Source organism: Delphinapterus leucas, chromosome 8, assembly GCF_059928025.1.
Source record: "Delphinapterus leucas isolate spDelLeu-1000000601 "Yukka" chromosome 8, BTC_Dleu_Yukka2, whole genome shotgun sequence".
NCBI classification, from domain to species: Eukaryota; Metazoa; Chordata; class Mammalia; order Artiodactyla; family Monodontidae; genus Delphinapterus; species Delphinapterus leucas.
This window is the reverse complement of record NC_143136.1, coordinates 35,238,219-35,262,213: the sequence shown is the minus strand read 5'-3', so window position 1 is coordinate 35,262,213 and position 23,995 is coordinate 35,238,219. Positions and strand designations below refer to the sequence as shown.

The 23,995-nt window shown below is 42.4% G+C and overlaps 1 protein-coding gene across 3 annotated transcripts in view; it reads left to right on the top strand.

Moving 5' to 3' along the window:
- SPATS2L (spermatogenesis associated serine rich 2 like) overlaps positions 1–19,413 on the top strand; it is a 165,291-nt gene extending 145,878 nt beyond the window's left edge. For all 3 annotated transcript variants that reach the window (XM_022567357.3, XM_022567361.3, XM_022567356.3), the window contains 5 exons: positions 5,294–5,352; positions 11,689–11,798; positions 14,458–14,560; positions 17,237–17,457; positions 18,838–19,413. In XM_022567357.3, coding sequence (XP_022423065.2) covers positions 5,294–5,352; positions 11,689–11,798; positions 14,458–14,560; positions 17,237–17,457; positions 18,838–19,233 — 889 coding nt within the window. In that variant the 3' untranslated portion in view covers positions 19,234–19,413. The remainder of the gene's footprint in view (positions 1–5,293; positions 5,353–11,688; positions 11,799–14,457; positions 14,561–17,236; positions 17,458–18,837) is intronic.
- The last annotated feature ends 4,582 nt before the right edge of the window (positions 19,414–23,995 follow it).

Below are 23,995 nucleotides of genomic sequence, written 5' to 3'. Positions count from 1 at the left end.
ATATGCAAGCACTACAGTTTACCAATTAAGGGGTTTCATTATTGTTATGCCATAGAAAAATAAATATGCTATCTTCCCTTCCATTCATCACTGTCAAGCAGCTTTTGCCGAGCAGCCCACCGTAGTCGAAGAGCATAACGTTGAACAGAAGTTTTCTAAAACTCCGTCAGAGCTTCTCTGAAGAAGGGATGATTAAGCAGAGACCTGAAGGAAGCCTCAAAGTGAAGGAGATGAAGAAAGGCAGGGCTGAGGAGGAGAGCTGTCCTCTAGCAGTGGGAAGGGCACGTGCCAAGGCCCTGTGGTGAGGGAGAATTAGAGCTCATACCTCCTGGGGTGTTGGGAAACTTCAGTGAGATCATTCCAGTGAGGCACCGGTGCTCTCCCTGATGGCCTCGCACAGTAAGCACTCAGGTGTCAGTTACGAGCAGCTCTCATTTTGAGGCTGTCTACACAAGTGGTATCTCGAAAGCCTGCATGTGACCTTTCTGCTTCTCCAGTAGGAATGGGGACAGTGACACTGCCTGTGATTTTTCTGTGAGTCGTCTCCTCCCTCTGTGCCATTCCTCCCTCCTGCCCTCCATATCTGCTAACTCCCTACTGGGTTTTGCCCAGCACCCTCCTCTTTTATCCAGCCTGCAGAGTTGTTCTGCATCAGGCAGCACTTCAGTGCATATCTCTGTCCTGGGGTCTCTAAGAAGATTCAGTGGGACTTGTAAATGGCACTGATGAAGTTACTCAGGAAGCTGGGTGTGGCCCCCAGCACTGCGGTCATTTAGAAGGTGTGAGACACAGGGAATTCCCTGGCGGTCCGGTGGTTAGGACTCTGTGCTCTCACTGCTGAGGACACAGGTTCGCTCCTTGGTTAGGGAATTAAGATCTCGCAAGCCCCGCGGTGCGGCCCAAAAAGGTGTTAGGCGCGGCCTTTCCTCTTGGACCTTCCTTTGGTCTGGCTCTCAGCTTGCTGAGATGCTGGGTCCTCACTGTCTGACAGCCTGCCAGAGGACCGGCTGGCCTCCGCTACTTCATCCTCTTCATCTTCCACATCCTCTTCCCTTAGTATTCCCTCCCACAAGCCTGCTGCCTTGAAAGGAAAAAAAAAAAAATCCAGTGAAACTCTGAGGTGCACCGTATTGAGATTCTCATGGGAGGTCCTGGGGCACTGCCTCGAGCTAGCACCTTGATGCTGGTTTGCATCCAGTTCGTGGGTTCTGAGCAGGGTCCTGACTCAGCAGAGATCCCTTGGATTGCTTTTATGCATGAGTTTTGAAAGCAATCATACATAGCAGTGCTTGAATTACTAAGATGCTCGAGGACAGTCTTTTGCCGAAATACCCAGAGGAATGGAAGCATGGTTTGATGCCAACTTCAGAGGCTTTTCACATCCTCCAGTGGGCATTAAGCAGATTAACAATTGATTGTGTAGAGCCTTCATCCCTCCTGTTGCTAGCCCAGGAGGCCTAAACTAACCATTGTGTGAATATCCACAGTGTTTAATGTGTTAGACCTGGGGATACGGATTGCACCCCAAATGTCCATCTTGTAAACTCTCTGGGCACATAATTATATTAACAAGTTTAATCAACAAAAATGCACTATAATCTTATAGCTGGTAAAGAAATGAGCAAAGGCCCCTTCCTACACCATCCTTCTCATCCAACACACACAGAGGCTGCAGGGTCCGTGGCCTTGTTTGGGGACTGAGGGCGTGGGGACTACATGAGGCTGTCTTGGCACTCTCACTGCGGTCTGCCCCCTCCTGCCCCCTGAAGTCTAAAGGTACCCCATCTTGTATCACGTGCATGTATTTGCTTTGGTTGTGCACCTTGCATTCTTTCAAATCCTGGAGACTAATTACAGCCTTCTGGTTGATGGAGGGTGGGGAAATCCTAATTTCTTCCTCCTGCCATCATCATTTTCTTCCCTCTCCACCTGTTTTACGCTATTTCCCCAGCAAGTTCGGCAGGTCCTTTCACCCTCTTCCTCTCAGCTCACCCAAAAGAATGGAGGCTCCACAAGGATGGCAGGAATCTTTTTTTTTTTTTTTTTTTAATCCACAGCTGTATTCCCAGCTCCACCCTCGCCTGGCACGTGGCAGGCACTCAGCAAATGTTTGTCCAGTGGATGAATGTTTTGTCAGTCTCTCCAGAGACTGGAGTCTTCCAGTGCTCTTTGTGACATATTCTGTACCGTCACCCCACACGTGTGCAAGCCAGCTTCACTCCATTGATTAAGAGAATGGAACAAGTCTCACCTGACCTGTAGCCCATAAGTCAGCAGAGTCCCAGCCCCTTGGACCCCCGTTTCATGTCCGCCGGAAGTCAAAAGACCTCTCTAAGATTTGTGCCAGTTCAGGGATGCGGGTGAGGCCCAACATTCTCAATGCTCACTCTGCCTCCAGGCTGTTCCTCTTCCCATTTCTCAGCCCTGCACTGACCCAGATGTGAAACCCAGCCACTTGCTCTGTGTGTGTGTGTGTGTGTGTGCGCGCGCGCGCGCGCGCGCACCCACACACATTCAGACCATTCACACCAAGCGTGGTGAAGGTCTGGACATCCCAAGCAAGGCTCACATCACACGCCTTACAGTGGATACCTCACAGTAGCGTATGTGGTCCTCCCGCTTCTGCAAGCTCCTTTGCTTACCCCACTACTGGTGATTTCTCCCAGCCTCTTCACCCTACACAGCTCCCAGCGTTCTCGCTGACTCTCTCTCTTTTCACCTCCTTTTCTATAGGGAATAAACATTCAAAACATTTTCTCAGGTAGAATAGCTTAGCCGTGTTTTTATAATTTGGGCTCCTGACTCCAAATCTCTAGGTTCTCACCTTATCTCCCTACCAGCTTATCCACTAGCCTTGTTTTTCTAAACTAACATAGAACTGCCCTCTCCAATCGCTTGTGGCTACATTTGTGAACTTGACAGGAAAGCTAAGTATACCTCATAATCACAGGAGCACAAGCCTATTGACTTAACTCAGCATTTCGTACAATTAACGAATATATGCTGGTTTATGAATAGATGACCTCTGGAAAGAAACACAAGAAGCTGGTGACAGTGGAGACCTCCAGGGAGGGGGACTGAGTAAACTGGGACAGAGTTTGGATAAAGACTTCCTTCTCGCCGTACACCTTTCTGTATCGTGTATTTCCTGTGTTTAAAACACACTGACATCGTATGTGTTTAATGTCAATAAATAAGGTACAATTCTCTTGATACGCTAGTTACACCAAAGTGGTTATAGCCAGTGACCTAAAACCACATGCGTCATGGGGAGAGCTGATGTCTATGCTTGATGGATTAGGCTTCGAGCCCAGTTCTGGAGAATTTGCCGTTCCTTGTTCACGTCAGTTCTTTCCATTAGGATTTCCTGGTTGGAAAGAGCCAAGCTCTTCAACACACAGTCCTTACTGTCCACGTGTTTAGGTTACATCATTTGGATGAGGAGACCCAAACTCCTAGAGATACATCCCAGGAGCCACTTCGTACCTTGACAAATACTACAAAATATTTCCTCTTAAGGGGAAATAGATTTTCAACACACTTTAAATTTTAAGAATACATCTGATGGAGAAAAAAATGTACATCTGTTGGGACAATCTGAGTAGTAATAAATACGGATGTTTTAAGGATAATAATTGCATTAAATATGAGTTCACAATTAAACTATACAAACAAGCAAAAAAAAATCTCATTGGTTACTTTTGGAGGAACCAACTATCGTTTTGAAAACTGATAAATAAAAAGAGAGAACCAAGCATTTACCCTGCCTATGCAAACTGTACTTCATGATAACCAAATAGTTGATCAAGGAAAATTTCTCTTTATGGAAGTTTTCAGTAAATGAACCAAGGAGTGAGAGAATTTGAATATCCTCATTTCTCAAACCCTCTTGATCTAGGCAGTGATCACCAATAGCTGCTAATATCATAAAAAATAGAGATGTTCTTTGTATTTCCTGTACATTTATTTTGAGATGTATAAAGTTGAGTACTTCAGGTTTAATTTTTTTTCAGGAGGAGTATTTATAAGTGTGTCCTGTCATGTGTCTGCTGATGGAAGTACATAACATAATTTCTCCTGAAATAAAAAACAAATCTGAATTTAATCAAATTTCTGTATCTCATAGCGAATTTATAGAAAATATAAAGGAATGGGTTACATAATACCATGGCCGTGGAGTCAGCAAAATTCAGACCTTGGACAACTCTACAGGACCTGGTTTCTTTAACAAAGGGAGGAAAAAGAAGAAAGAGAGATGGGAGGAAATGTATAGATTAAAACAGATTTAAGAGACAGTCAACAAATCGTCACGAACAGACCTTATTTAGATCCTGGTTCAAACAAACTGTTTAAAAAAATGTATGGGGCAATTAGGAAATTTTGAATATTGAGTAGATATCTGATAACATTAAATTATTGTTCATGTTTTTAGGTATTATAGTAATACTATGGTTATATTCCCCAAAAGTCCTTATCTTTGAGATACCTATATTGAAATATTATGGTTGAAGTGAAAATTTTTAAAATCTGGCATCTGTGCTTATTTACACATAAAAATCTATGAAAGGATACATAAGGGACTTGTGATGATGTGTTGATACTGGAAGGGGAGCAAAGAGTCAGGATGGGAGAGAAACGAACTTTTGGACAGAAAATTATTACTTTTGCAGGTAATACCTTTTCAAAGGACTAACCAAAAATATATTAAATATAATGGAAAAAAGTTAATTTAACCTTGCAAGGCTTATCTGGGGGAATGAGAAGGCATAGACTCATTATAGAGCATGTGGATGGATTGACCCAGAACCATATTTCTCAAAGTGGGTCCTAGGACCCTCTGCATCGGCATTGGGCCCACCTCTATCCCTCCCAGCCCAAATCTGGGAGAGTGAAGCACAGAGACATTTGAGAATTACAGGCCTTGATAACCTGAGTGCCACCTTTTAAATACTTATTATATTGTTTTGGAACTTCAAAAATTCATAGGGCAAAAATACTCCCAAATTGAAATTCAAAGCAGTGCAATTCTGAAAGTCTGAAAAGGCTTTTTTTTTTAGATTTGCTGACAATGATTTAATCAGCAGATGTCACTATGTAACACTGGGAGCATCCCTTCCATGTTGCCTCATTTTTGGAAAGGCAGAGTCTGCTGCTGGCAATGTAACATAGAAATATTTATGGTAATCTTGTATTTTGTTTAATGAAAATAATTTTTCTTTTACTTCCAGTGCTTATTAAAAGTTTATCTTTGATTAAGCATTCTTTGCTTTTGTTTTTGTTTTTTTTCCCCCAGCATCATTGACAAAGAAGTTTCATTAATGGCAGAAATGGATAAAGTTAAAGAAGAAGCCAGTAAGTAGACACATGGTTGTTTGATTAGGAGCCTCCCAATCAGAAGTAAGCCATAGGTCAGATTGCCAATGATACAGATTCTGAGTGGGGTCCAAAAGGATGGAGTAGTAGCACCCACTGAGCGGAGGGCGGAATAGGCATGCAGCAAAGAATAGGTGCCAGCTGAGTTTATTTAAAGTCCAGGGAGACTTTTGTGCCTACAGAGGACTACTTATAGTTAATTGGGTTTAAAATGACGTTGAATGTAGTATTAAATTTTAAAACATAATTTTTTATGCCTTTGCACCCTACAAACCTTGCTATACTACTCATACAATCCTTTTCACTTGTTCTTTCAACTAACTCAAGTTTACCAAATTAAGTTCCCCTAAAAAATGTGTCCTATTTGAAAGTTACTTCAATTCCCCTTAACATTTTGAATTACATTTGTAAATTTAATATATCTTATTTTTTTCAAACACTTCGGATACCTGACAAGGCGAACTCACAAACCTAACCAGCAAAGTATTCCAAGCTCTTAAGCAACTCTTATAAGATTAATAATTCAAACTTAGAGATGTACTAAATGAAGTTCTCTTAAAACACTCCAATTCTGTTTACAAACTCAGCCAAATTCGCTAACACCTGCCAACTTAACACCTCAGAAGAAAATCAGTTACGTGTTTGAAATCACAAGTGAGATTGCGTAATATACAGAATACTCTATATTTAAATAATGAACACACGCAGACAATCTTGACCATTGCAAAACTTTTTCTGAATTTAACACAAAATATTAGTACTCTGGGTTTGATTTATCTTACTATTTTTATACCTATTTCTAAACCTTTCCACTGCTGTAAAGTTAACCCAACAGCCATTAGGGTGGATTTGCCATCTCAAATAGGCTGAGGTTCATGGGTTGGAAATTTCAACTGAGACAAGATTGCTCAGTCAGATTCAACGCCAGTGTACATGCTGATCCCTCTTTTATTTTTAAATTCATTTGCTATGTTAATGGGAGCCCTAAGACCATTTTTTTTTCTTTTTTTTCCCCTAAGACCATATTTTTCGGCTGGGAATTAGTTTTACAATCCGTATCTCCTAGGCATTTTAAATTCTTCATCCTTACCCAAATATTATCTCATAAATTGGATAAATGGCAGTCTGCACCCCCAGCCAGGTTTCAGCTAAATTCCTTTACTTTTGACTTCAGTGCTTTCCTTTTTATCAGTGAAGGATCAGACCAGATTCTTCATTCTCTTAATTTTTTTCTTGCCTGGCCCTTGGCCATAAATTCAATAGTTATTTTATGGAAAATAGCTATCATTATTTTTGTTAGACAATTTTTCCAAATAATTTTAAACAACATTTTAGAATCTAAAATACAGCAGGTTTTATTAAATAAAACTAAATGTGATCCAGGGTTAAGCTGTGGAATATATAGATAGTTACACAATTCCTTTGACTGTGAAATTATTTTATTTTATTGACATTTGTTGATTTCTTCAGTAGCAGTAGATTACCCCATGACTTGGGATCTTCCCTGTTTCTCAGGCACAGCTTATTTTCCCTCTTCAGTTTCATATCCTAATGATAAAAATGTAACAGCCAACGCAAACACAAATGTTTCTCTAGCACCAAATAGAAAGTTACTAGCACATCACTTTCTCAGAGTTTAACAGAGGGCCTCAGATTTCAAGTGCTCATTCTTCCTTCTTGGGACAGTAGTATTCAGTCCCAAGACCTGTGGAATTTGGGCATCTCTGGAGAGCATCCCCATTTTTAAAACTCATTCAATCAGTAAACATTGACTGTGTGCTTCCTTGTGTGCTAAGCACTGGCAGAGAGAGGGACAAACGAGCAAACAGATAAATCTGGGACCTGCACTCATGGAGCTTTCAGGCTAGCCGAACCGGCTAGCTTGATTGACAGGGTTCCCCTAACTTCAGGAATCCGTCCTGGTTTAGAACCGCCCAGCGCCCTGGGGAAACCAATTTGCTTACCTTGGAGGTGAATAGAAATGAAGTCAAATCCAGGTTCCACCTATTTACTGGCTGTGTGACATTGAACTATTTTGTGAATTTCTAAAGTCAGGCTCCTAATCAGAAAATAGGGCGTGAGAAGAGTGTCTATATCAACTAGGTATCAGCACAGTGCCTGGCACGGTGTGTATAAACAGAGAAAAGCCCCTCTTAGTAGAGAGGTTACTCCAACCCCTCAGAAAACAGAGGTCAGGGGGGTTATGCAGCCTCTCTCAGGTGACACACCTATGTCAACCATAAGTCTTCTCCATCGATAGAAAGAACCATTGAACTTCTCCCCACAAAGTGCTGAACTGTCTTTGCAACCACCATTTTGAGCTTCCTTATCTATGGTCTCAAGAGTATTTTCCACGTTTTCCATTTCCTGCACATGATATAAACCATATTTCCCCAATTATAACATAAGCTCCTATATCCCTCATGGCACCTAACACAAAGCTGAGAAGACTGTGGGTACTTCATTGTATTTCTTAAAAGAATTATTGTAATTAATTCAGTATCTACAGGCTGTGGGATCCAATATTAGTGAACGTGAACATAATTGCAACAAGAGGGAGGTATATTCTAGATAAATATATCTCACTTTAATAATAGTATTTGTGGGCTGCCCTCGTGGTGCAGTGGTTAAGAATCCCCCTGCCAATGCAGGGGGACATGGGTTTGAGCCCTGGTCTGGGAAGATCCCACGTGCCGCGGAGCAACTAAGTCTGTGTGCCATAACTACTGAGCCTGCGCTCTAGAGCCTGGGAGCCACAACTACTGAGCCTGTGTGCCACAACTACTGAGCCGGCGCTCTAGAGCCCATGCACCACAACTACTGAGCCCACGTGCCACAACTACTGAAGCCCACGCACCTAGAGCCCGTGCTCCTCAACGAGAGAAGCCACCACGATGAGAAGCCTGCGCACTGCAAGGAAGAGTAGCCCCCGCTCATCGCAACTAGAGAAGGCCCGCATGCAGCAACGAAGACCCAGTGCAGCCAAAAATAAAATAAATAAAATATATAAATTTATTTTTTTTAATTAAAAAGAATAATAGTATTTGTAGTTAGGGTTTTTTAGGGTACTTTTCTAAACAATTCACATAGGTTCATTCAGTTCCACAATAACCCTGTGAGGGGTATATGATTATTACATTTTACAGATGAAGGAAGTAAAGATGCTGTCGTGCTATGATCTCAAACTTTGCCTGCCCAGGGAATTGGAGGCCTAGACAGGTGTATTCTCAGAGTGTCAAATTTACTAGAGATGGGAAGAAAACATTACCTTATATTAACAGGAACATAGATCTATTATGAAGTAAAATGCAAAATTCACAAGAATTTTTAAGGAATTAAAAGGATTTCAAAGAACCTTTGTGCTTGAAGAGCTACTTGGGCCCCAGATTCTGGCCCCCCATCCCCCAGGATTTCAAGTATACCCTCTGCTAAGACATATTATTCGAGAAGCCCTAAAATTTTCCATGGTTCAAGTAATAAGAGCAAGCTTCTAATGTGTTCCAGAAACTTGAAGGAAATTATAAATCCTACTGAGCGAATGGATTTCAGCATACCAGATACTACATAAATAATACTAATCGAGTGTTGAATGCAGTGAAAATCTAAAGCCATATGGGACTGTCTCCCTCTACAAATTTCCAAAAGGATGGTGCTTTCAAAACATACTTACTATTCTATTTGAAATTATAGGATCAATGAATTTTAGGAACTGATCTGTTTCGGTTTTGCTTTCTGTTTCTGTGATTGATGTTTTTGAGGTGAAAATGTTGGCTTCCCCCCAGAGAATACTGGCTTTTGATCTCACGTTTTAGGACTTTTTCATAATGAAAGTCTTTGAAATGTTAATGAGCCTATATGTAAAACTCATCCCAGCACTTGCCGATGCAAAGTATTCATTCCCATGCACACTTGCATGAGTGTAAACTCAGGATTTATCGGTGATCTTGCACCTGCATTTCTATTTTAGGGCCCATTTATATCTATTTCTACAAAATCTTTTGTTTGGTATGAATGCTCAAATTCTACTTAATCCAAAAGAACAAATTACCCCTAATTGTCACCAGTCCCACAAATGATCTGTTAAGAAAAGTCAGATCTGTTTATCCATGTAGTCACTCAGGGTCTGTCGACCCCTTTACTAGCTGCTCATCAAAGCTGAGCCCTCAGCATTCTTATTTATCTTACTTTGCAAGAGGAAAGTACCTCATTTCATCTTCCTGCTCAAGAATCATTTTCTCATTCTCCAGGCTTTAGTCCCATCCATATGTTGAATTATAATGGGAAATAAATAATAAATAAATAAATAATCAGTCAAAGGTGTGAGTCCTAGATATTCTCAAGTGGCCCCTGTAGAAAAGGAACTTCTGCCTTTCTTTGCATATTCCTTTTAAGTAATGCATTGATTCATTCTTTGCATATTCCTTTTAAGTAATGCATTGATTCATTCTTTGCATATTCCTTTTAAGTAATGCATTGATCCATTCGTTGGAATCGTTCATTCAGCAAACATATTGGGCACTCACTGTGTACCAGGCCCTAGGTATCCCAGACACAAAGAACTAAATGTGCAGTTTTTGCCAGGACTAGAGATGCCTGCTGTAACCAGAAGTAACAATATTTTAAGAGCAACCAGAAATCCAGCTTTTGAATGGAATCACTTAACTTTCAAGTGTGGGTGATTTATTTGTAAAAGTAATGTGTGGACCAAACAAAATATATGTACCCTGTCACTGAAAGTGATAGCTGGCTACCTTTCTGTGACCTCTGGTCTGACTGGGTAACCTGGGACATCACTCAGTAATACATTTTCTATGTTCAGATGAAAATTCCTTTCGCTCCCATCATCAGGACAAGTTTTTCACTAGCTTCTCTGTACTCTGAAATGCTCCCAGGCACAATTCAGTCTGCCTAGCTACCTGGAATTGTAAATGGGAGGCAGGGGGCGTCCCGGTAAATAATTAAAGCATGATTAGAGTAGTTTGGCAGATGGTTAGGCTTTATGAGTTATAGATTAGTTATTTTATTGACATCTCAACATTGGTATCAGCATAAAAAGATATTTCTCATCCTGTCTGAGGAATGGCTTATGGTTTGCAGGAAATCTTAACTCTTGATTGACTCTGAACTTCTTTTGGGGCTTCTGAAGCAACTATTTTTGACATTTATAAATTAAGAACTCTTAAAATCAGAAAGCACCTTGTTTGGGCATTGTGCTGTGAATCTGGGCATTGTGCTGTGAATCTGGTCTAATAAAGCAGTTGACCCTTGTTCAGCCAAGAATGGAATGTGAATTCCATGTGCATATCGTATTAGTTAGGTGGACTTTTCTTTTGTTATAACTCAAAATCTTTGTCCAAAAGAAATGAAGGCAATTCATATGTGACTGGAATGAGAGAACTACAAATCTTATCTATTATAAAATCAAACTTCTTGTTTAAATCTCACCCAATGTATTTGTATTCATTGCCTTTGAGCTCCATGGTCTTTTGGGAAACACACACACACACAGACAATTAACCTGTGGGCTCCTACATCTACTTGAACCTTGAGTAGTTCATCTTGACAGGTGTGTGAAATGTGATGCCGAGAATTCCCTTGTGACTCCACTGCATGCACAGATGCTAGAGTGCACATGAATTCAGCTTAAGCAAGCTTTGACTCACCCTTGAAATTTTTCCATTGTGGACACTTATAACAAAAACTCTGGTCTGCAACTTCTCTCTGGCTGCAAAATGGAAACATATCTGCAGAGTAGCAAAAGCAGAGGCATTTTTTAGCTCACAAAAAGCTAATAAAGGAAAACTTTTATGTCATCTTTCAATAACACAGCTAGTTGCCCTAAATGAATATGTGTTAAAGTTCAGAGGGTCTGATGCTGTTAGAATTTGATAGTACAGCACATACAGAATGATGGTTTTTGCTTAGTGGACTCACTTTCTTTGCATTAGCATTCAGATAGGATTTTAATGGTTTTTTTTTTTCTTCTTGGAGATAGTTGTTCTGAGTAATGCACAAATCTAAAAGTCCAAACTAAGTAAGTGAGATCAGATGCCAGTGGGGAAAATGAAGAAGATTGTGGGTGTACAGTGAATCAGAAAGGACCGTGTTTGGTTTGGGGCTTGGTGGATAAAGACATAAGGAAATGCGTGGTTGGTGATGAGCATCAAGGGCCAGCCCAGCTTAGTGACCAACTCAGAAAACAGCCATGGCCCAACAAAGCGATCAGTCTGTGGAGAGAGAACTGATCCAAGAAATTAGGTCGTTTAATATGTTTACATCTTTGGCCTTAATGTATTATTCCTTCTTATCTGGCAGTGGAAATCCTGACTGCTCGTCAAAAGAAAGCAGAAGAACTAAAGAGACTTACTGATCTAGCCAGTCAGATGGCAGAGATGCAGCTGGCCGAACTCAGGGCAGAAATTAAGGTCAGTTCTAAAATATCACAGCCTGAACCCTGAGCCAGAGTTCTGATCCCCATTATGTCTGTTCTGCATCCATAGAGTGCTGTTCTCCGAGGATCTAACATCAGACACCCAGCTGTCTTTCACAGAGTTGAAATTGAGAATACAGAAGGGTTAAAGAAACACCTAGTCACTATATTTAAGTAGACTATGTGTTGAAGGGCTATACAGAGGAGAGGTACAAGCTATTCTTTCAGCCAGTGGAACTGACCCAAATAAAATGTATTCGACCATAAATTATAGCTGGGAAGGGGAACATTATTTTCACCATATGTAATTTATGCATATGTATATAAACACACACACATGTGAACACACACTAAGTATGAACTTAGTATAACAGCAAGGAGTCTAAAGAATGTACAATATGTGGAGACTCCTTTCCTATATCCTTTTCTAGCTTACTTGCCCTTTTATTAAGAATACCACCCACAAATATGTATTTAGTGGATTTCTTTAGTTGCACGCAACAGAAGCTGACCCTGGCTAACCTCAAGAACAAGTAGAATTGGAAAGGACATGTGGGTAGCTCACCAAAGCAGAGTGTGCTCTGAAGACTCCAGGTTATAACTGGGCAGAAATGTTGGCAGCAGTAATTACCAGACACTCTTCAGGGCACCATCAGAGTGAGTGACCTCTAGATGTCATCACCCCTTGGGCCACCCCACTGGATTCAAATCCCAAACAGAGAGATTCTGATTGGCCTCCACTTGGGTCACATCCACCATTTGGCCAAGAGAGGTCTTGATTGAAAGACCCACCAATGCTGTGAATCTTGGAAACCGCATTGGGGTACAGTTACCAGAAGGAGAAATTGTTAGCAGAAAGGCAAAAACAAGTATCTACAACAAAATAGGAAGTTACAGTTTATAAATTTTCCCTTATCCTCATTTTCCCCAGTACAGTAAACATACACACATGCACACGCACTCCAGCTTCTGACCGACTTCTAGGGAACTAGCGTACTTTGAAGTCATATTTGTTGCTAGCTTTATAAGTAGGATTGTCTGCTCATCCCAGCATAACCACTGGTTGGGTATGGTAGAAAGTGGCAAGTGAGTTTGGTCCCCTCCATCCTGGTTAGGCATAAAAGAGAGCCCCATGGGGATGAGGATTTCCCCTGAAGGTTCTGAGAAGTTCTGTAGGTCTTTCCCTTCTCACCTGCTCTCCTGGTCTTTGTTTCCTCCAACCCAGTCAATTGCAGTGGCCTCCTGACTAGTCTTTCTGCATCCACTGTCTCCCTCCGGCCTGGTCATTCACCCTGAGACCAGAGTTATTAGAGCAGGTCTGGTCTCCCCCACTATGGTCTCCTCTTCCCTTCAAAATAAAATCCACCACTGGACTCCAGTATATATTTATTATGGCCACTGCTAATTAGTTTCAGTAGAACAAAACCCTTCGTCTTGTGGACACAGATGCACTTCTAATGTCACAGATGTTCCCTGGTCCCAAAGGAGATTAGAATGGGGAATGGGGCTGGTTGGCAGAACCCATCTTGATACCCAGAAAAACATCCTGGAAAGCCAAACAAACAAACACACACTTGTTTTGATAAATATGAAGTTGCCAGCTTCCTGGTCAACTGAAATCCACTCATCTTCCAAGTTTCACTTCTACCCATCAAAATCCCACTCATCGTAAAATGGTTGATAGCACAGGCTATGGAGTGCAACAGTCCTGCTCTTGCAACCTGGGATAAATTACATATTCTCTTAGATTCTTAGAACCTCGATTCCCCCTTTGTAAATTACAGTTAATGTTAGTACTGGCTTCATAATAATGCGATCAGCTGAAAACGAGATTATCTGTTAAGAATTTGGCCCATGTCTGGTAAGTGTTCAATATTTTTTTTAATGTTCCAGCTCAAATGCTTCCTCTTATGTAACTCTTTACTCATTCCCCTCAGTAGGAAATAATTTCTTCCTCTTTCATATTCCTAAAGCACCTACTACATTCTACGTTATATTGTATCTTGTGGTATCTGTCTCTCTTGCCATGTGGTAAACTCCCTGGTAGATCACAGAGGCACTGACTCATAGTTATTTCTGTATTGCTCACTCTGTCATCTACACATAGATCTTAATTTTAAATGAACTGAAAAGTAATCTCTTTCCCACTTCCTTTAACAGCGCTTGAAATTCTACCATTCAAGATAATGGTTTCTAGTTATCGATACTGAAGGCTTTTTGGACTTCCTGGTACCCTATTAAAATGGAGACGGACGTCTAGGAAGGATGACATGCTTTCTCATGAGGAGTGATACTTTAGGAGGCCATTGGCCAGATTAGGAAGACTGCCAGAAGGCAATCCCGTAACTTACAATAGGACAGGAAGTGCTAGAAGGAGGGCGTGGGGTGCTAAAAGGTTTAAGTAGATGAGTCCAGACACACATTTTGCCTGTACAGACAGGACCCACACGTGTTTCCCAGAAGAAGAAGGTGACCGTGCTCCAGGCAGGCCAAAACCAAGCCTGCTTTAACAGAGCCTCCCAGTGACAGAGCTGGCATGCTTCCCCACCTGGGGTTGCTTTCACATCATCAGTGGTGGCGGGAGAGCAGAGAATGGATCAGCAGCATGCCTCAGTCACTTCTGCAATCATGGGTCTCCTGTCTCTTCCCTACAGCACTTTGTCAGCGAGCGTAAATATGATGAAGAGCTTGGGAAAGCTGCCCGGTTCTCCTGTGACATTGAACAGCTAAAGGCCCAAATCATGCTCTGTGGAGAAAGTGAGTTTTGCATACTTGCTAAATAATTCTGTGTGCATAAGCCTGGTGCTATTTGGAGTTGATATCAGAAATGTCAGGTGTGCGGTCCCCCAGGGGGCTAAAGTGAGGTCTAAAGAGATTTAATGATCTAAGGTCATGACACAAGTCGCTAAAAATGTCAAGATCCGAACTTCGAGTCTTCAAATGCCACTGCCCCATCAGTAAATCCTCAGGATTTATTAAGCGGAACAGAACAGGTCAACTAGTTTATATCTTTCGCAAACTTTTCTTAAGCACTGCCAGATCAACTGCTTCTCTGATTTCAAACTGCCTGGTTCTATAGAGACCTGTTACAGGGAGAGGGAGTCTCCCTAACAAGTCTGAGAACAATGGGCTACTGTCGTGAAGGGCCCAGCTGTCGTGTGTGTGTGTGTGTGTGTGTGTGTGTGTGTGTGTGTGTGTGTGTGTCACACGCTGCTCAGCAGTGCCTGACTGAGACTCTCCCTTAATTAGAGCAGTTAACATGCAACAAAATTGCCTGATCCTTTTTCCCCCGCTCCAGCCCACCCACCAGGGGAGGTGGGAATGAGCACCAAAGTGGCTTCAAGGATGCCACAAGGAGGAAGGAACAACTGGTGAAGGACACGGAATATCTACAGCCTCGTAGTGAGCTGAAAAATTGAGATTTGGCTTCACTTTTTTTTTTCAAAGTGGAAATTGCATTTTTTTCTGAGTATAAAAAATATAAGCTTGATCTAAAAATTACAAACTATATAAAATAGAGCATGACATTACTTTTGTGGCTCCATCACACTTTTTATGCACATATATCTACTGTGTAAATTATACAGTATACTTAATTATACTACATCATTTACTATACTATACAATATACATATATAGTAAGAGAATTTGCTTTTATCATTTCACAATATATGGCTGACATTTTTCCATGTCAATATATTTAACCCGTAATTTATTTAAATATAATTGGCATAATCAGTCCCTTGATTGTGGACATTTAGGTTGCTTCCAGTTTTTCACCATTAAAATAACACTGCTGTGAGCATCCTTGCTCACATATCTTTGGCAATTTTCTGAATTTTTGACTGCATTTCTTTTAAATTATTTTTTTTCTATACACTCCCTCCCTTATGAATCTACCCCACTTGCCATTCTCCATCCCCAGATTTTGCCTCACCTCTAAAAAACCAGACTATCTGATTCACAGTTGGAAATTTAACTGTCTATCCTAGTTTCCACTCCAGGCTGATAATGGGCAAGACCCTGATGCCAAGTGACTCTGCCACCATCTGAGGAGGGGAGGGCGGGGTAGCGTCACCTGCTCTCCTCCAGAGCACTCCAGTGCCATCTAGTGGGAGGAACCATCCCTTACCGAATCCCAGGTGTCCACATTGGAAGCCAGCCTCCCTTGTTGGAGACAGGAGTCCTTGAAAGGCCCTTTTCTTCTCAGCTTTGTTGAGAGCACATGGAAAGCCCACAGCTACTGAACCGGAAATAGTAATGACCCCTGTGAAAGTGAATCTAGTTAGCAAAGAGCCACTAAAATCCCCTCGTCATGTTTGGACAGTACCCGACGTGCCATCACACCTTACCTGTAAAATGAAGGGACTAGAGATTCATCCCTGTCCTTTCCATTTCTAATGTCCTGTGATCCCTATTCACACTCCAAATCCTCAGGAAGAATGCTAGGATTAAGTCTGATCCAACACAGGTAGCAGAGAAAATTGCTTTTAAAAACTGGTGACAATTTTTTAAGATTCAGAGGTCTTGCTGTCCAGACGGGCAGTCAAATTCTGGTGAACTATGAGAGGAAAGTCATGATTATGTCCTTAAGTTGATTCCCTCCGGCCCTGATTCAGCATAATCACACAGAAACATCCCATCAAAAACCACCCCTTTCAAAACCAGTGGGAAGGGTGATAATAAAAATTGAACAGACCTGTCCGAGCCCTGCCGGGGATCTGTCTGATTAGCCTGTGTGGACTTTAGCATTGGAATTGTTGTTAGCATTGGAATTGTTGCAGATTTGCAGTGGGGCTGTAGAAAATGGAGTTGATAAAAGGCCAGATAATGTAACTCTAATGGAATATAGAAGATGCTTTGGGGCATCTTTTGGGCCGGCAGGCATGGCCGTAAGGTCAGGGGATATATACCACCCCAGGGTGACAAAATTCCTGACACCTGGCATCACCCCATTCTGAAGCTCTCAAAATCTTGTGGCTCTGACCAGCCAAGTGTCCGTGTACCTCTAGGTTTTTCTGCATCTCTGCAACACCAACGGGTCTAGGGATATGACAAGAACGGCAAGAACAGGTTTGGTAATGGGGAACCCAAGAGGCAGAGTACCTTTGTGGACAGGGCTGAGAGGGCACTTCGGGGTTTCATTATCCCTCTTCCCTTGGTGGTTCTTGACCTAAGGCATAATATTAAAGGTGCTCAGATCTGTCTCATTTCCTACAAATGTCTCCCAACCTGAATGATTATGCTATTCAGTGATTCTCACAGAAGACATTTGGTGGTCTCCAAGCACCTAGGTGCTTTTTCAAACGATATCTTTCCAAAAAAAAAACAAAAACAAAAACTTAATGTTTTTATGAAGCTCCTGCCAATTTCTCCGTCTCCTAATGGGTTACCGAGGCACAGCCCCTAACACCAAGTGCTTTCTTGTTGCAGTTACACATCCAAAGAACAACTATTCCTCAAGAACTCCCTGCAGCTCCCTGCTGCCACTGCTCAACGCTCACGCGACCACCTCTGGGAAACAGAGTAACTTCACCAGAAAATCATCCAATCACAACAAGCCCTCCGAGGGTAAAGCAGCAAACCCCAAACTGGCGAGCAACCTTCCCAGTGCCGCTGACAGCTCTCACCAGGCTGTGCCAGCTAATAAGCAGGTAAACTGCTCCAGGGAGGCCACCTTGCCCTGCTTCCAGGAGTCCCGCAGACCCTAGTGCATTGCCTGGGCAAGAAACCACTCGTTTGCAAAGAAAACAGCCACCACTGGTCATACCCAGGCTCCGCCCACCCCCAGCAGCAGCCTGACCTCCAGAGCCTCCTTCTGCCTCTCCGGCCTCCCAGAGCTCCCCCGGTCCCATCCGGTCCCCATTTCATAGGCGCTGTCCCCTGTGGAGGAAGTGGTCTTCACACACTTGACAGCATCAGCAAAGAGTCCACGTAAATGAGACAGTGCTTCTCATGCCTTGAGTGCCACCCAGGTCCTCGTAACTGGCCCACATGTGGAAGGGACTCACACAGACATGGGAACAAGATTCAGAACCTGGCCACTGACACCATTAGTGAGAAGAAATCTGGCATGTTTTTTATGATCCTTTAACTCCCATTTATGTCTAGTTTTTCTGTAAGAAGCCAAAGTTAGTTCAAACTGCACTTTCTTCCCTTGGGCTTTCAGTAAAGAGAATACATTTCAAAATGACCTTATTAATTCTTATCTACTATGACCCTTAAAAATAGAAGTATCCAAAAGGACAGTCTTCTCTCCTTCTGCTTCTCCACTATATCCTTGAGAAGTGATTTCTTCCTTATCATTAGAGAATGACCAAGAAATGGGTTTTGATGATTCAGAAGCTGGGAATGCTATAAAGACATTTTTCCTGAGCTCTCAGAAAGAGAGCTTGAATAAAGAGACTTTTTTTTTTTACGCATTCCAAAATGCTGGTTTTCTAACAAGTGCCCTGTTGGATTTTGTGGTCTTGGTCTTTTAGAATTCTCATTAGTGACTGTGACAGGCATTTCTCTGGGCCCAGATGTCTTCATGAACTTTAAAATAGCACTTGGACAAGGAGTATTTCATACAGTCATAGATTCAAGATCATAACCAGATCTGTTTCACTTGTCTAAATACAGCTTCATAGCTTTTTTTCTTTGCTTATTGTTTTTTTTTTTTGCGGTACGCGGGCCTCTCACTGTTGTGGCCTCTCCCGTTGCGGAGCACCTGCTCCAGACACGCACGCCCAGCAGCCATGGCTCACGGGCCCAGCCGCTCCGCGGCATGTGGGATCCTCCCAGACCGGGGTACGAACCCGCGTCCCCTGCATCGGCAGGCAGACTCTCAACCACTGCGCCACCAGGGAATCCCCGCTGCTCTTTTAAGCTCCAGGATTCTATCAGCTTGACCTCATTTGCATGTTGTCGCATTCTTCTGGGGTGTAAAAAAGCTTACCTGTGACTTAGAGATTTGGTTTCCCTGACGTCTACTGATGTCATCTGAGGTTTGTTGGCATCTAATACCTCTTTTTTTTTTTTTTTTTTGGTAGAATGGGTCTTCTAGCCAAAGACGAAGATTTAATCCGCAGTATCACAACAACAGGCTAAATGGGTCTGCGAAGCCCCAGGGCAGTGGTAACGAAGCTGATCCGATGGGGAAGGGCAACAACCGCCATGAACACAGAAGACAACCACACAACGGCTTCCGTCCCAAAAACAAAGGCGGCACCAAAAACCAAGAGGCCTCTTTGGGAACCAAGACCCCCGAGGCCGCAGCCCATCCGGAAAAGCCCCGACGAAGGCAGCACGCTGCAGACAACTCAGAGGCCAGGCCTTTCCGGGGAAACGTCTCCAGGGTTTCACAGTGCAATCTCTGCCCCACGAGAATAGAAGTTTCCACAGATGCCGCGGTTCTCTCCGTCCCAGCTGTGACGTTGGTGGCCTGAGCTAGGAGAGAGAAAAAAAAAAAAAGCCGTTTTCATTCAGTTTCTGTTCCCTGCCCGAGGTGCTGACCCAATTCGCTGCCAAAAGAGAGTCAATCCGAATATACAAACCCTGTACGGCTGTGTCATCCTCTCTTAATCATTTTTTCTAATTCTAATAATCAGCTCTAGCTTGCTTCATAACTTTCATGGCTTTGCTTGATATGTTGGCGCTTTTTCTCATCAAGACTTTGCAGCATTTTAGCCAGGCAGTATTTACTCATTTGTTAGGAAAATCAAGTTGTGGCTAAAGATCAGAGGCTCAGTAGCAACCTATGTTGTAGCAGTGATGTCAGTCCATTGATCGTCTTTAGAGAGTTAATGTTGAAAAAAAAATTCTTATTGATCAGACAAACTTGATCTGCTGAAGACACGTGCGCTTTTCTAGAGTTTAACATCTGGTGTTTTTCTGAAAAAAAAATATATACATATATTGCTTTATTTGAAACAAATTAAAATATGCTGCATTTGACACCTGGCATGTTTTTTTTCTTTTTAATTTATGCCCACTTTATCATCCAGTGTACTAGGTAGTACTTTCAAGAAAACTTTAGAGACTAGAAGTTGTGGCACAGAGCTCTGAACAATACTGTTTCTCTTGGGACAGGTAACCTTTTGGAAAAAACAATGCCTGACAATGGCCCTGCCAGTACGTTACACGCATATAGATGGATGTGCACCCTGATCATCTTAGACACAGCGCGGTAGTTTGGAAACCCTGGTTGCAAGTAATATAATCCTTAGCCTCGTTGAAACAATAAAGAAAAGGTATTGGTTTAGTGGCTGCAAAGCCCAGTATCAAAGTATGCCTTGGGTCCAAATGGATCAGGACTCTAGCCCCTTTCTCCTGGTTATCTCAGCTCTCCCTTCCTCCTTGGGCTGACATTGTATTCAGAATGGTGGCAAATAGCTGCCTCACTCCTAAGAGTCACGTCCACCCCTACACTGTCCAGAAGAAAAGAGAAGCTCTCCAGGTAGCGTCCACATGGAGCAAGTGTCTTTCTCAAAAGTCCCAGCGAGGGCCTTGCATATCATTGGCCCAGGCTGCTGGTAGGCTTGTCCCTCAACCAATCAGCAAATGACATGTGCTAATTAGCATAGACTAATCAGAGCCCACCCCCAAGCTGGGTAGTGGCCGGCTGCCCAGAAGCACAGGGGCTGTGTGCAGCAGGGCTCCTGTGACCTGAGGAAGGGAGAGGGGATACCGGGGGCCCACATCCTAAGAAGCCCTAAGTCCCCTGTCTTGGAGGGCAAGGCAGCTCAGTTTGGCCACTGCTTCCATCGAAATTCCATGTGTCCTACAGATGTGTTGGCCTCTTTCAAGTTCAAATGCTTATTTTCAACTCAAAGTTAACGTTTTTTCTGGCAGCCCAGGTTCAGTGGCTCTCTTCCACAGAGCAGCCCCGAGCACCTGAGCCTGCACACCACGCAAGCATCCGTTTCTTCTTTTGCCAAGTGCAGGGAGGATGTTTGCTCTCTCTGGAGAGAACCTTCTGAGGTCTCTGGGTGTACCCAGAGATTTAATAGGAATTTTATTTTATTTTATTTTTGAATTTATTTTATTTTTTTTATACAGCAGGTTCTTATTAGTTATCTATTTTATACACATCAGTGTATATCTGTCAATCCCAATCTCCCAATTCATCACACCACCATCACCTCCCCCCGCCGCTTTCCCCCCTTGGTGTCCATACATTTGTTCTCTACTTCTGTGTCTCTATTTCTGCCCTGCAAACCAGTTCATCTGTACCATTTTTCTAGGTTTAATAGGAATTTTAAATGTTAAGTCACATTCCAGGAAGGAAGGAAGGTTTGTTCGTTCAAATAAGAAAGATAAATGTTCAGGACTGCAATCTCCGTTTATTCCATCTGAGGCCCTGGATTTATATTTTATAAGACAGGAGGACTTTGCACAAATTTTGTGCGCCAAGATTTGGCTCACCACAGAAAAATGTCAGTTCAAATGTAACAGCTTTAAAGATGAGTCAAATGATTATTGCAACAGGAAAATGACGGGTTTGCCAGGTCAGGAGCACAGCTGCCTTTGTCAGGGTGGACCCTCCACCCTCAACCTTGACGCACCCATCATGCTGTTCTTGGGGTTAAGAAGCTCAGCCACATTCCTAAGCACGTAGCAAACGCTCCGGGTCACTGAAAAGAAACAAAAAAGAACGCTAAGAAATATTCAGACCTGTTTACGTTTTTTTCCTAGATTTTTGCCTTTCTTGTAGACCCTGGGCATGTAAGCATTCACCAGTGTGCATCTTTGAAATGGTAATTTCAATATTTTAGTCCCAGTGTCAGTCCACTGAAATACTATATTACATATCTTCATCTGTTCCGGAGGAATCATTGGGGTGATCCTCGAAATCTGGGTTGAATTCTGCCATTATTTTAAGATATTTTAAACTTCTTCAAAAAAAAATCCACAGGCTATGGGCACTCTAATCTCTCTACTTAATGCACAGTAGCCAGAAGAATAGATTCTTTTCTCTTAAACACTTCTCTAGTAGAGATTAAACCATTTTGATACCTGTGAAGATTGAATAACTTCAAAACTCACCTACATTGTACCACCAAGACTCCATCCGTTAAAGGCAAAACCTCCCTGTTGGGTTCCCAATTACATTCCAAATTTACATTTCGTTTGAGAATCTCTACATACTCCAGCTCTGTGCCGTTGACCCTATTCTAGGGGTGCTCAGTACAGCAAGGCTCAGAAGGTTAAACACAAGTTGGTGCAAAATTCACCCTCAATAAAGGCCATACAAGTGTTTGTGGGGAAGAAATAAGCCCATACTATATCCAATTTAGAGCTCAGTTCAATTCTGCTGGCATCAGAAAACGAGATTTTAATTTAACATTCTTAGGGAAGCAACATCAAATGAGGTTAATGATGTAAGTTAGCAGAGGAAAGCGACATGCAGATTTTTACTGAAGTAAGAGATTTGGGAATTCTGACTCTGAAAGCCTCAATCTCGATTTAACCATGAGAAGAGGGAATCCAAGGCCCGGACAGTTCTTTTCCTAGGGCAAGGTGGGGGTGGGGTGAGGTGAGGGGCGGGGAGAAGGGGGAACAACGGAGACAGCTAGGGAGATGCCTGAATTCAATAGTACCTTTGACTAAGCTTCCTCCTTCCCTCCATCCCTCCCTTTTGATGCTGTATCCTACGCTGTCCGTTTAGAGTGCCCTCTTGTGTCTGGAGATGGGAACATTTTCATTTCTCAGCAGACATTCTAGTGGCAGCATCCATAAAATATGTAATGGCACCTTTTTTTTAACCACACTTGCTTCAGAGCCTATACCTAAAATTCAGGCACAGGTGAGCTAGGGTTCCAGATTGTCCCCAGGTGCCAAAAAAATGAAGCAAAGGAGAAAGAAACAGTCACTCCCAAATTTCCTAAACAAACCAAAGATAATAATAATAAATAATAATTATTCAACTGATTAATACATTGCTCTCGCATTTTCCTGAAAGTACTGAGCCATCTTAACTGATCTAATTTTGTGAGAAAAAATATGAAGAGTTGCTAGGTCCCAGGATTTCCCTCGTTAGCTCAAGAATTTGAGGCACAATTTTAATACTATTCATTGTAAACTGTTAAAAAGATTTTTTTTTCATCCTTTTCCCAACAAACCTTTATAACTCCTAAAGAAGTTTTCTGTCTGTTCTTTGTTTCCAAGAACCAAGTCCCCAAGCCTTGGAGGCAGATCAGCCCAAACCAGAGTATAATCTCATTACAGCAGCCCCTCAGGCAAAGGAACTCCCATCTGTACCCAGTCATGCTATCTGAGAAACACACAAGTTTCTCACAAATTGTTTTTGGTGATTGATTTTCAGAAGCCCCCTTGTTTGTGAACCCTACAGCTCAGAAGAGTTTTCAGTGCTACCACTAAGTTCAAGTTTCACAGGAGAAATTACTGCACACAGTTTTTAGAGAATATATAAATTCAATGGCAAATTTATTTGCTTGAGAGAGTATGTAGATTCTGGCAAAAAAAAAAAAAAAAAAGTATTTCAGAACCATGACTACAACCAGGACCAAAGACTCTCTACAGAAAATAAGTATAAAAAAGCACTTCCTGGGGCGGTCCCACCCCCTGCGCCCAGAAAGGAGCCCGCATTTCCGCAGAGCTGGAATTTCTGGCTTGGGGTCTCTTCCCTCTGCCGTCACTGAACTGCCCCGGAGCTCTGCAGGGGCCTCGGCAGCCGAAGCCACGACAGCCCTGGGGACCGTGGGCCAGGCAAACAGCAGAAGCAAGAACTACAATCCTGCAGCCTGTGGAACAAAAACCACATTCACAGAAAGATAGACAAGATGAAAAGGCAGAGGGCTATGTACCAGATGAAGGAACAGGATAAAATCCCAGAAAAACAACTAAATGAAGTGGAGATAGGTAACCTTCCAGAAAAAGAATTCAGAATAATGATAGTGAAGATGATCCAGGACCTCGGAAAAAGAATGGAGGCAAAGATCAAGAAGATGTAAGAAATGTTTAACAAAGACCTAGAAGAATTAGAGAACAAACAAACAGAGATGAAAAATACAATAATTGAAATGAAAACTACACTAGAAGGAATCAATAGCAGAATAACTGAGGCAGAAGAACGGATAAGTGACCTGGAAGACAGAATGGTGGAATTCACTGCCGCGGAACAGAGTAAAGAAAAAAGAATGAAAAGAAATGAAGACAGCCTAAGAGACCTCTGGGACAACATTAAAC